The 13,862-nt window shown below is 48.7% G+C and overlaps 1 protein-coding gene across 3 annotated transcripts in view; it reads left to right on the top strand.

Annotated features, from left to right (window-relative positions):
• CLUAP1 (clusterin associated protein 1) overlaps positions 1-13,862 on the top strand; it is a 165,992-nt gene that overhangs the window by 146,308 nt on the left and 5,822 nt on the right. For all 3 annotated transcript variants that reach the window (XM_048867325.2, XM_048867326.2, XM_048867327.2), the window contains one exon: positions 12,865-12,920. In XM_048867325.2, coding sequence (XP_048723282.2) covers positions 12,865-12,920 — 56 coding nt within the window. The remainder of the gene's footprint in view (positions 1-12,864; positions 12,921-13,862) is intronic.

Below are 13,862 nucleotides of genomic sequence, written 5' to 3'. Positions count from 1 at the left end.
TAAGTGTTGGACCCAAGACTCATAAAGAGCTCTGTGGAGTCTTTCCAGTCAGTTCCCTCGGTAAATGCAGCCTCAAGCTGTTGTTTTAAATCAGGGGTGGGCAAACTTCTTGGGCCGAGGGCCACATCTGGGTGGGGAAATAGTATGCAGGGCAGGGGGTTGGGGTGTGGGAGGGAGTGCAGGGTGTGGGAGGGGGTGCGGTGTACAGGAATGGGCTCAGGGCAAGGGATTGGGGCAGAGAAGGGGTGCGGGGTGTATGGGGGGCTCAGGGAAGGGGGTTGGGGTGCAGGAGGGGTGCAGAGTGCAGGAGGGGGCTCAGGGCAGGGGTGTGGACTATGGGAGGGAGTTCAGGGCAGGGGGTTGGGGTGCAGAAGGAGTGCGAGGTGTGATGGGGCTCAGGGCAGGGAGTTGGGGTGCAGCAGGGGGCTCCAGGCAGGGAGTTGGGGTGCACGGGGGTGCAGGGTGCAGCAGGGGGCTCAGGGCAGGGGGTTAGGGTGCAGGAGGGGTGCGGTGTGCAGCAGGGGGCTCAGGGCAGGGTGCAGGAGGGCTTCGGGGTCCGGCCCGGCACCGCTTACCTAAAGTGGCTCCGGAGTGGCAGCGGCGCGCACCAGGCCCTGGCCCCACGCTGCACCACTCTGGGAAGCAGCCAGCACCACGGCCCTGCACGGCCCCTGAGGGATGGGGGGCCCAGAACTCCGCACGCTGCCCTTGCCATCCCTCCAGGTACCTCCCACAAAGCTCCCATTGGCCGTGGTTCCCCGTTCCTAGCCAATGGGAGCTGTGGGGAGCGGTGCAATGCACGGAGGCAATGCACGGAGCAATGCACGGAGCCTCCACCCCAGAGCCCCAGGGACATGGTGCTGGTGCGGGGCCTGCAGCACCATGGGGAGCAATCCTGCAGGCCGGATCCAAAGCCCGGAGGGGCCGGATCTGGCCCGCGGGCCATAGTTTGCCCACCCGTTTTAAGTGGTAGTATTTGCCTGAGAGACCAGAAGGGCTCCATAAACAATTAGGCAGTTTGTTAAAGTCCACAGTATGAAGCCAATGGACCTGTTCCAGCTGATCTCATATTTACATATTCATCACATTATTTACTGAAGACTAGGAAGGATCCTTCATGCAACTGTGCCTAAAAGATATTTGAACACAGTGCGTAGAAAACACAGAGAAATGTACAGTAAATCACAACAGCCCAGTTCTTTTAATGGGGCATCTCTCCCCAGTACTAGAGACACGAGGGTTAGAGACTTAGTCTGGGACTTCAAAGGATGTTAAGGGAGTTAGGTGACCAACTGCCATGACAGTCAATGGGTTTTGGGCACCTACCTTCAGCTCCTTTGCAGATCACAGCCTAATTCTTTGCCAAGTCTTCAAAATCAGAAGTGGTTTTGAACTCTAGAAATACAACCCAACCATCTGACCCAACTCCTCCTGAAGGTCGAAACAATGGACTGGACTTCTGCATAGAGTGTTTCCGCCGACGTGCACGGGCTGAAATTGTGGAAAAGCAGCATCACTTGCCCCATAACCTCAGACATGCAGAACACAACGCCATCCACAGCCTCAGGAACAACTCTGACATCATAATCAAAAAGACTGACAAAGGAGGTGCTGTTGTCACTATGAATAGGTCAAAATATGAAAGAGGCTGCTAGGCAGCTCGAACACTGCATTCTACAGGCTATTACCCTCTGATCCCACTGAGAGTTACCAAAAGAAACTACACCATTTGTTCAAGAAACTCCCTGAAAAAGCACAGAAACAAATCTGCACAGACACACCCCTAGAACTACGACCAGGGGTATTCTGTCTTCTACCCAAGATCCATAAACCTGGAAATCCTGGACGCCCCATCATCTCAGGCATTGGCACCCTGACAGCAGGGTTGTCTGGCTATGTAGACTCTCTCCTCAGGCCCTACGCTACCAGCACTCCTAGCTATCTTCAAGACACCACTGACTTCCTGAGGAAACTACATTCCATGGGTGATCTTCCAGAAAACACCATCCTGGCCACTATGGATGTAGAAGCCCTCTACACCAACATTCCACACAAAGATGGACTACAAGCCGTCAAGAACACTATCCCCGATAATGTCACGGCAAACCTGGTGGCTGAACTTTGTGACTTTGTCCTCACCCATAACTATTTCACATTTGGGGACAATGTATACCTTCAAATCAGCGGCACTGCTATGGGTACCCGCATGGCCCCACAGTATGCCAACATTTTTATGGCTGACGTAGAACAGTGCTTCCTCAGCTCTCATCCCCTAATGCCCCTACTCTACTTGCGCTACATTGATGACATCTTCATCATCTGGACCCATGGAAAAGAAGCCCTTGAGGAATTCCACCATGATTTCAACAATTTCCATCCCACCATCAACCTCAGCCTGGACCAGTCCACACAAGAGATCCACTTCCTGGACACTGCAGTGCTCATAAGCAATGGCCACATAAACACCACCCTATACCGGAAACCTACGGACCGCTATACTTGCCTACATGCCTCTAGCTTTCATCCAGACCACACCACACAATCCATTATCTACAGCCAAGCTCTAAGATACAACCACATTTGATCCAGTCCCTCAGACAGAGACAAACACCTACAAGATCTCTATCAAGCATTTTTAAAACTACAATACCCACCTGCTGAAGTGAAGAAACAGATTGACAGAGCCAGAAGAATACCCAGAAGTCAGCTACTCCAGGACAGGCCCAACAAAGAAACTAACAGAACGCCACTAGCCGTCACCTTCAGCCCCCAACTTAAACCTCTCCAGTGCATCATCAAGGATCTACAACCTGTCCTGGAAAACTATCTCCCACTCTCACAGATCTTGGGAGACAGGCCAGTCCTTGCTTACAGACAGCCCCCCAACCTGAAGCAAATACTCACCAGCAAGCACACACCAAAAACACTAACCCAGGAACCTATCCTTGCAACAAAGCCTGTTGCCAATTCTGTCCACATATCTATTCAAGGGACACCATCATAGGACCTAATCACATCAGCCACACCATAAGAGGCTCGTTCACATGCACATCTACCAATGTGATATATGCCATCATGTGCCAACAATGCCCCTCTGCCTTGTACATTGGCCAAACTGGACAATCTCTATGCAAAAGAATAAATGGACACAAATCAGACATTAAGAATTATAACATTCAAAAACCAGTCAGAGAACACTTCAACCTCCTTCGTCGCTCAATTTCAGACCTAAAAGTCGCAATTCTTCAACAAAAAAACTTCAATTACAGACTCCAACGAGAAACTGCAGAACTGGAATTAATTTGCAAACTGAACACCATTAAATTAGGCTTGAATAAGGACTGGGAGTGGATGGGTCATTACACAAAGTAAAAACTATTTCCCCTTGCTAATTTTTCCCCCTACTGTTACTCACACCTTCCTGTCAACTGTTTGAAATGGGCCATCCTGATTATCACTACAAAAGGTTTTTTTCCTCCTGCTGATAATAGCCCACCTTAATTAATTGGTCTTGTTACAGTTGGTATGGCAACACCCATTTTTTCATGTTCTCTGTGGATATATCTCTTCTTACTGTATTTTCCACTGCATGCATCCAATGAAATGGGTTTTAGCCCACGAAAGCTTATGCCCAAATAAATTTGTTAGTCTCTAAGGTGCCACAAGTACTCCTCCTTATTTTTTTTTTTTTTTACTCCTGATGGTTAGAAACCCTCAAATTTCAAGCTTATACTTTTTGATGGCCAGTTTATATCCATTTGTTCTCGGGCATAGGGGTTAATACATGTCCAGTGTAGACAGTGCACGCTATTACTCTGCCAGCTGCAGCAAGAGTCACACGCAGAGGGAAAACTGCAGATGCAGGAAGCATGAAACCCTGGATACACGTTCATTTCCAATAGCTCAGTGGCTACATACTTTACAGAGCAAGTCAATCTGAATCCAGAGGCACAGTGAATAACAGCATGTTCATTACTAGCATTATACCCAATTATCACTTTGTACAACCTGTCCCTGCTGAACTCATGTTGTCTGTAAGTAAACCCAGCAAACTTCCATTCATTTAGAAGCAATGTGAACCTCTGTGGCAGGAGTAAATCAGTGAGTACTAAACTCCAGAGCAGGCCCTGAAACCCCAGGCTAAACTGAGCTGAACTGAGTTAACTGCAAGTGACATACGCCTCCATACGTGCCAGCTCTCCCTGTTCTTCAGACACAAGCCCTCTATTTTCAGGCTCTCCTCAGGAACATGAGTAAAATGTATGTGTGTCCTCTATCAGCCCCTCTTACTTCCCCTACGGAGGCTTACACACAGAGTTGATTTTAAATATCTGAATTTTAAAATATGCTCCCTTCACTGTAGAGACTCTTCTAGTAACCTGGAAGATCTCACTTTTGCTAATGCTCAGTGTACTGAGCACCCTCGCCCTTGCCTCTTCAGGATCAGACAGTCTCCAGAAATTGTGTCACAGGGCCTGATTCTCATCCCACTCCAATGTTGCAGAAATGTAACTCCATTGACTTAATGGAGCTACTCCTGATTTACATGAATGTAAGGAGGAGCAAAAAAATCACACCCACAGCGTTTCCCTCTTCTTTCTTCCACTGAAGCCCATGGGTTACATGTCTGTGACTACCTATCATTTTATAATTCAATATACAATACAGGTTGGGAGAAAACAAGTATGTCTAGTAGGTTGAGGCAGCTCTTCCAGAGCTACATAGTCTAGCCTAGGTTATGTTATACAGACGGTCCCTACAGCAGGAAAAAAGGCTCCCTTCAGATAGTGACTCCAGCACAGCCTACCCAGGGCTTCTCTTGTTTTGCTACCTTTTCTCTGTCTCCGCTCCAGCAGACATGGGATGGAGAGAAAACCTTCTTGTTTTAAAGGCACTGTATGCAATATCTCACCACCCCAAGACAAAGCCTGACTCTGGGGGCTCTTAGGGTGACCTGCAAAAGGAAGCAAGTGTGCCCCCTTATGCTTCTCGCATGAATAAGGCTGGAAGGGTTTGTTTTAAAGTTGTTGATTTTTCACATTACAAATCAAGTCTTTTCTGTCCCGGAGGGCTAGTCTCTGGCAGCTAGAGGGCTAGTGATAACAAGAGAGTGGAATCTGAGCAATGGGGTCTGGGTTTTTTGTCAGACTTCTGGTTTGGTTTGGTTTTTGTTAACACTGAGTTAACTCCAGTATCTAATGAAGACTTGGCTGAAAGGAAGTCAGAGATTCTACTCCTTGCCCTTTCACCTAAAGTACAAGAGCTCACCACAGACATCTCTGAACAGGTTTGACATTCCTCATATTTCCAAGGTAAGAAGCAAGCAGATATCATACCAGCGTCCCCACCCAAGTTTAGAAACCCTTTCAGGCCTTCTGTATTCAGCAAAGCAAGGCAGAATCTCCTTTTCTTTTTAGGAATTGATTGCAGGTCACCTCTCACCAAGGAGAAAAAACACTGGGTCAAGTTCTGCTTCCTCTGCTATATATGCATAGCTCTTAATGGTGAATTTGGCTTTTCTGTTTGGGACTGGGACTGCCTAGGATTTTGGGTAACATATTAGTGCCCCCAGTAATAGTACAGAGGACAAATGAAGAGAAAAACTGCTATGGGGAATCCCAAAAGAAGACTGTCACTGATCAAGTTAAGTGAAAGAGGCCTTTCATTCTCTGAGTATCCACAGAGAGGCAGGGAATATTCCAGCTTCTTCCGGAGAATTCCCTTCCCTCAGTAAAGCCTGCCCCTGAGGAATTGCAGCTCCAAGCTATGTGAATAGGAGCTGCCACACTCAGGTTGAGCTGCAGACAAGCTGAATATAGAAGATACATTTGTTCTCCAGATAGATGCAGATATATATTCCATTTAGGTGTGTGTTTGGGACTTTATTACCTCCAACAGCTGTGTCCTAGACACTGTCAGAGCTGGCTATTCAATCCAGTTCCTCTCCATGCCTCTTTCTTACCTGTCTTCCATATCTGCAAGGACCCCTCTCATAAGACGCTGCTCATTGAGCAGGTCAGCTCTCTGTTGAAGTTGGGAGTGATGGAGGAGTTTCTGCCAGAACACCAGGGCCATGGTTTTTACTGTGAGTACTTCCTGATACCAAAATCCAAGAGCGGGATGAAACCCATTCTCAACCTTAAAAACAACGAATTGTCTGGTGGCACCTTAAAAACTAACCGATGTATTTGGACATAAGCTTTTGTGGGTAAAAAAAAGCCACAAAAGCTTATGCCCAAATAAATCTGTTAGTGGGTGTGATGGGGTTGGGACTCACCACCACAGCGCCTCCTGCTGACTCGTCAGGGAATTAGCTCAGTCCATTGTGGAGCGCTCTCCACTGGTGGTGTCCCATCAGTCTCTCGCCCTCTCTTGGCGCCTGGACCCGTGTTGTTCCCTTCTTGCAGCATCCTCTTCAAGACACTGCCCTCCAGCAGTGCCCCCTAGTCCTCATTCACCCCCTTCTGGGGGGAGGAGGGTTGGTTATCAGCAGTCTTTCACTTCGCCCAGCCACAGCGGCCAACCACACCCCAAAGTCTAACCCCTTTTGCCAGGGGTCTGGTGCAGTCCAGTATCATCACATCCAACAGCTGGGTGTATGTGCAAAGGGGGACCCAGGCCAACCCTCTACTCTGGGTCCCAACCCAGGGACCCTTTGGTGGCAGCCCTTCTGCCCTCCTTTTCTCCCTTTGTCTGCCTCTCTCCCTGGGTCGCTTCCCCTTCGTCCCCTTTGCACCAGCCCAGCCCTTCCCTCGGGGCCTGCAGCCTGGCAGATACTGGGTTGGAGTTCCTTCTGCTCGGTGTGGTGTGGTGTGGTGTGGTGTGGTGTGGTGTGGTGTGGTGTGGTGTGGTGTGGTGTGGTCCCCTCACACAGGAGAGGGACCTTCACCCTCTGAAGGCCTGGGAAAGACAGCCTGCTCCCTTTCTGGGCAGCCTTTATATAGGGCTGAGCCTGGGCCTGATTGGCTATCTCTTACTCAGCCTCTGATTGGCTCCCTAGCAGGCCTTTTCTGATTGGCCGCCCACCCGCACAGCCTTTCTGGCCTGCTGGAGCCCCCTCTAGTATAGGAGTGGGGCAGCCACCCCACTACAGTGGGTTAAAAAAACCACAAAAGATTGTGCCCAAATAACTCTGTTAGTCTTTAAAGTGCCACCACTTTAGTCTTGTGGATACAGACTAACATGGCTACCCCTCTGATTCTCAACTTTCACACCCTCAACAAAGTCAGCCTCCCATATCACTTCCTCTCTATCCCAACCTGCTCACTCAGAACCGCAGTCACACCCTCCACCCTGCAGTCAACTCCCTGCACTTCACGGCATTGCTGCTGCCTGGCTAAATGAAGAGGAAGAGCAATGCTCGCAAGCTGTCCAACAAGTCCTTCTCAACAGTAGGAAGTGCTCCACTAGGACAGCCTACTTAGCAAAGTGGAAGAGGTTCTCTGCTCACGGGACTCAACAGACAGAGGCTTCCATCCAGGACATCTTGGAGTACCTGATACATCTTCAGTAATCGGGCCTCACGTTCAGTTTGCTGAGAGTGCATTTGGCAGTGATTTCAATGTTCCATCCCACAATTCAAGGGAAGTCAGTTTTTTCCAATGCCATGGTGACAAGATTTCTGAAGGGCCTTCTCCGCTTACATCCTGCAGTCCAAGAACCAGTTCCCTTGTGGGACTTAAACACGGTTCTGGTGGCTCTGATAGGGCCTCTATAAGAGCACCTTGCATCCTGTCTGCTGCCCCTTCTGGCTCAGAAAATCGTGTTCCTGATTGCCCTCACTTCGGCAAGAAGGGCGTGTGAGTTCCAGACCCAAATGGCTGAGCTACCTTACACTCATTTTTCTAAGGATAAGATAACACTGCAATCATCAGTTTCATCTGGAGCAGATGGTGTATTTACCTGTGTTTTCCCTAAGCTGCACTCTTCCTCAGAACAATAGCACCTTCATGCTCTGGCTGTCAGGCGATATCTAGCCTTTTATCTAGACCGGACTAAACCATTTCGTGTTTCATCTCGCCTGTTAGTGTCATATGCAGACCTCATGAAGGAGCAAGCGGTCTCTGCACAGACCATCTCTAGATGGATAACATCGTGTATCAAGGCTGAGTATGAAAGAGCTTCCGCTATGCCTCCTCAGCGAATACAGACTCACTCCATGAGAGCTCAGGCAACATTGATAGCGTTCTTCAATGACATTTCCATACTGGACATTCACAGGACAGCCACATGGTTGTCATTACATGTTTATGGACCACTGTGCTATTACCGCATCTTCCAGAGTGGACACGGGCCTTGGAAGGGTGGTCTTGCGATCCGTACTGCGGTAGACTCCGAGCACCGCCTCTGGATTGGTCCCCTCACTACAGAAGGGATGTGGACAAATTGGAGAGAGTCCAGCAGAGGGTAATGAAAATGATTAGGGGGCTGGAGCACATGACTTACGAGGAGAGGCTGAGGGAACTGGGGTTACTTAGTCTTCAGAAGAGAAGAGTGAGGCGGGATTTGATAGCAGCCTTCAACTACCTGAAGGGGGGTTCCAAAGCGGATGGAGCTCGGCTGTTCTCAGTGGTGGCAGATGACAGAACAAGAAGCAGTAGTCTCAAGTTGCAGTGGGAGAGGTTTAGGTTGGATATTAGGAAACACTATTTCACGAGGAGGGTGGTGAAGCACTGGAATGGGTTACCTAGGGAGGTGGTGGAATGTCCATCCTTAGAGGTTTTTAAGGCCCGGCTTGACAAAGCCCTGGCTGGGATGATTTAGTTGGGGTTGGTCCTGCTTTGAGCAGGGGATTGGACTAGATGAGCTCGTGAAGTCTCTTCGAACCTTAATATTCTATGATTCTATTATTCTACTGTTTGTGAGTCACCTAAGTTGAATACACATCTGCATCTACTTGAAGAAGAAATGGTTACTTACTATAACTCTGGTTCTTCGAGGTGTGATGCAGACGTGTGTTCTACGACCCACCCTCCATCCCCTCTGCATCGGAGTCTCTTCTCATGGGCTTTCAATGCAAAGGAACTGGGGGGATCGGGGCGGCACTGCCTCATATAGCCAGGGGTGGGGCCACAGCCATGAGGTGCGTGCACCGCCCCTCTATGGGTACTGGTAGGCAAAAGTCTCCGGCGCGCTGGGTGTGCACATACCTAAGTGGAACACACATCTGCATCACATTCCAAAGAACCTCAGTTACAGTAAGTAACCATTTCTTCCTTTATGCCCTTTTCCCAGAGCCAGGCAAAACTGTGTAGCATTCATCTGTATTTCATTGATTGCACCTGGGGAGTTGAAAAGCAACGAGAGCTTGTACTAAACACCTTAAAGCTGCCACATATAGTGTTCCACTTAACTTCTTCCACCCCAGGTACATAGAGGGAGCCTTTCAGGATGCATTTTGGGGGATGAATCATCTACTGGATGTGTTTGCTGAATAAATGAATCTGAGTTATAAAGAACCTGGGTAAAGATGTGGATCTGCAGGCCTTAGAAGCTTCCCAGTCATTTTTTCTGAGACTTTAGTCAGGAGGTAACATTTTCCTGCTAGACATCATGAACAGAATATTTCTGCATACAGTGTAACTGTGTGCTGCCTAGACAGCAGGAACTGCCGCTGTTAAGAATGGACATGTGTTTGGGAGCTTTCCTGTAGTTGAGAGTTTTATGTCAAAATGTTTTCAGTCCTCTCCATTAAATCCTGCTTATGGCTTTTTCATAGACTCGTAGAGTTTAATGCCAGAAGGGATCATCTAGTCTGATCTTCTTATTTCACAGGCCATTACATTTCACCCAGTTACCCCTGTACTGGGCCCAATAATTTGTGTTTCCCTAAAGCATATCTTCCAGAGAGGCATGCAGTCTTGTTTTGAAGACATTGAGAGATGGAGAATCCACCACTTCGCTTGAAGAAAAGGAGTACTTGTGGCACCTTAGAGACTAACAAATTTATCTGAACATAAGCTTTTGTGAGCTACAGCTCACTTCATCGGATACAGCTCACTTCATCAGATGCATACAGAGGCTGCATGCATCCAATGAAGTGAGCTGTAGCTCACGAAAGGTTATGCTCAAATAAATTTGTTAGTCTCTGAGGTGCCACAAATACTCCTTTTCTTTTTGCGGATACAGACTAACATGGCTGCTACTCTGAAACCTGTCACTTCGCTTGGTAGTTTGTTCCAGTAGTTAATCACCCTCGTTGTTAAAATGTGTGCCCAATTTCTAATTTGGATTTGTCTGGCTTTAGCTTCCATTGGTTCTTATTATGCCTTTCTCTGAAGAGCCCTTTAGTACTGTCAAGGTTCCTTCCCCACTCTGAACTCTAGGGTACAGATGTGGGGACCTGCATGAAAGACCCCCTAAGCTTATTCTTACCAGCTTAGGTTAGAAACTTCCCCAAGGTACAAACTTTGCCTTGTCCTTGAACCATATGCTGCCACCACCAAGCGTCTGAAACAAAGACCAGGGAAAGAGCCCACTTGGAGACGTCTTCCCCCAAAATATCCCCCCAAGCCCTACACCCCCTTTCCTGGGGAAGGCTTGATAAGAATCCTCACCAATTTGTACAGGTGAACACAGACCCAAACCCTTGAATCTTAACAATGAAAAATCAATCAGGTTCTTAAAAGAAGAATTTTAATTAAAGAAAAGGTAAAAGAATCACCTCTGTAAAATCAGGATGGTAAATACCTTACAGGGTAATCAGATTCAAAACATAGAGAATCCCTCTAGGCAAAACCTTAAGTTACAAAAAGACACAAAAGCAGGAATATACATTCCATTCAGCACAGCTTATTTTACCAGCCATTAAACAAAAGGAAATCTAACGCATTTCTAGCTAGATTACTTACTAACTAACAGGGGTTATGAGGCTGCATTTCTGATCTGTTCCCGGCAAAAGCATCACACAGACAGAGAAACCCTTTGTGACACCCCCCCCCTCCAGATTTGAAAGTATCTTGTCCTCTCATTGGTCATTTTGGGTCAGGTGCCAGCTAGGTTACCTTAGCTTCTTAACCCTTTACAGGTGAAAGGGTTTTGCCTCTGGCCAGGGGGGATTTTATAGCACTGTATACAGACAGGTGGTTACCCTTCCCTTGATATTTATGACAAGTACCTAGTATTTTCTCCCCTGGAAAATACTCATGTACTGCAATCAAGCACCTCTCAATCTTCTTTTTGATAAACTAAACAGATTGAGCTGTGTGTAACTAGAGTGCTGCTTCCTTGCAAGCGTGTCAGCAAGCGGGAGATTACTGTAGAGTTCATTATGTGTGGCAAGAAAAGCCATTTTATATAATGGGATGTGTGACCCAACCTGTGGAACAGTTGCACTGGTATAAGGTAGCCATGGAAACACAGGGCCTGACTCACCAGCGTAACTTCACTTCAGTGGAGTTACTCCAGATTCTCACCAGTGTGAGAGAAAATTCAGACTCTGCAGAAAAGGCATGTTACAGACGCACGTCTGTGCGCACACATGCATACATGCGCACACAGCATGTCTCACTGCTGTAATTTAGGTCTTAGCATGCTCTTTGCATGTACATTCCATCAGTGGTTATGTGGTACATGCTCTGTGTGGCCATGAAAAATAACTGAAGCATCACTTTGTCTTCAAATCACCATGCACACATGATGCTGTATAAATACTAATCTCAGCAACCACTGGGTGGGAACTTGGCAAATGGATGGGCCATTGGAGCTGAAAACGTCAGCGAAAGACAGGATTTGGAGTTAGAATATGGGTGCTGGTGGCCACCTCACCTGGCCAGTTGCTAAATGGCACAGATTTAAAAGAGTCCATGCAGCACGCCAATGTCTAAAATAAAGTAACAGCACAATGAGGATTAGGGTGTAAAAATCTAGATCAAGAGAAAAAATGTTTCTGAAGCCATCAAGGGGTATGTGTGTGGTGGTGGTGGCGTAGTACTTTATTAACGATAAGTAAGGCTTAGTCACAGGTATTTCTAGTAAAAGTCACGGACAGGTCATGGGCAGTAAACAAAAATGACCTTTCCGTGACTTTTACTATATACCCCTGACTAAAACTTGGGGGAGGGGGGCTGCCTGGGGGCACTGCGGGTGCTGGGGGAGAGTGGCCCGGGTGCTTATTGGGGGGAGGAATGGCGGCGCACAGCCCGGGACCCCCGCTGGTACTGGGGACGGGGGTTGGTGGGGCCAGCAGGCTCCCTACCTGTCTCTGCAGCTCCCCTTCCCCCCCCCAGCAGCAGCAAAGTTTGGGTGTGGGAGGGGGTTGGGGCATAGGATGAGGTGAGGAGGGCTCTGGGCGGCGCTTACATGGGGGGCTCCCCAGAAGCAGATACATCCTCCTCACTCAGCTCCTAGACGAAGGTGTGGCCAGGCAGCTCTGTGTGCCGCCTCCGCCCAGAGCGCTGGCTTCACAGCTCCTATTGGCCGGGAACCACGGCCAATGGGAGCTGTGGGGGCAGTGCCTGCAGGCCTGAGCTGCCCCTGACCCAGGCACACCAGCCGCTGCAGAAGTCACAAAGGTCACGGAAAGTCATGGAATCTGTGACATCCGTGACCTCAGTCACAAACTCGCAGCCTTAACGATAAGGCATAGGGAGAGTAACCACCATGAATCAAGCTAACGAGATGAGGAGTAAGCAGATAATAACCCCCCACACCTTCTTCTGAGCCCCGTGGCATTGAAGGAGCATTGGGGTGCAACCCTGCTGTAGTTTCCCTTGATGATGGTGCATCATTATGCCCCTAGAGAGCAAACCATGAGCTTTATCTCCCCAAGGGTTATTTATTCACAGAGCAGCTCCTTAGCTGCTCTCTGTTAATGAAGTGGAGGGGTGGGCATGTTCTCATTGTGTTTTTCTCTCTGCTGCCCAGGGAGACCCAACAAACGGATCGTGGGGACAATGCAAGGTGGAGACACAGAGGATGATGTAAGTAGGAAAAGATCTTGTGTGGGCTGCCGGGCATCTTGGCCTGTCCATCACTGATGGAGCTTTGCAGTGACAGACCTGCTCCCACAGCACTAGATGGCAGTGTTCCCCTGACAAATCTTCATCACACAGGCATTCTCCCCCCATTTCCTTTCCCATCCTCACCTTACATACCCCCACACCCTCTCTCTCCTGCATGTTGTTTCCCTGTTTTCTTTATTTAGCCTGTTTAGTCTCTGTTACTTCTCCATTGCCCTAACTGCATTCTGTACCTCATTAGTAATGACAGATCTCCTGTCTGTGCTAGAAACTCCTAGCCCCACCCATTTCTGTTCTGGCCAGCCATTGAGCCTGAGGCAACAGTGGGGTGCAGGGAGGGGTTGGGATTTTCGACAGAGTTGAGGGGATGTAGGCACATTCATTTAAATGGAAGCTGTGTCTCTGTATCCCTAGGCTGCTTTGAAAATCCCACCATGGCTCTTTAAGACCCGAAAAATGGCTTGTTCTAGGGGGAGAAAGGAGTCTAACAATATTGCCCTCAAGCTACTGGAGGGTGACAGAGGTGACTGGAGGGGACGGTGCTGTGATTTTCTTCTCCCAGTCCTGCTGCCCAGCCAGGAGATTGGATGGGGAGCTGCTTCTGCCTTCTACCCCCTGCTGTTGGAGGGGAGATGGGGCCAGGGAAGGGATGGTGAAGTCTGACCCTGGTGACTAGAGGCTAGACAGGCCATGCTAGGGATCAAAGCACCCCCACCTAAGACCCATCCGGGAGCAGGCAGACACTCTAGCTGCTCCACTCACCCCTTTAAGGTCTAGTTAGCTGGTGTCCTCCACCAGCGTGTCCTGTCAGCTGGGGCCCTGCCCTCTGCTGTCATTCTGCTGGTGAATGGCAGGATGGGCTCTGTGCAGTGCTGCTAGTCCAAGGTAGAGGGACCAGGCTGC

This window comes from Caretta caretta, chromosome 10 (genome assembly GCF_965140235.1).
Source record: "Caretta caretta isolate rCarCar2 chromosome 10, rCarCar1.hap1, whole genome shotgun sequence".
NCBI lineage: Eukaryota > Metazoa > Chordata > Testudines > Cheloniidae > Caretta > Caretta caretta.
The sequence above is the reverse complement of the archived record's forward strand: the minus strand, read 5'-3'. Positions and strand labels throughout refer to the sequence as shown.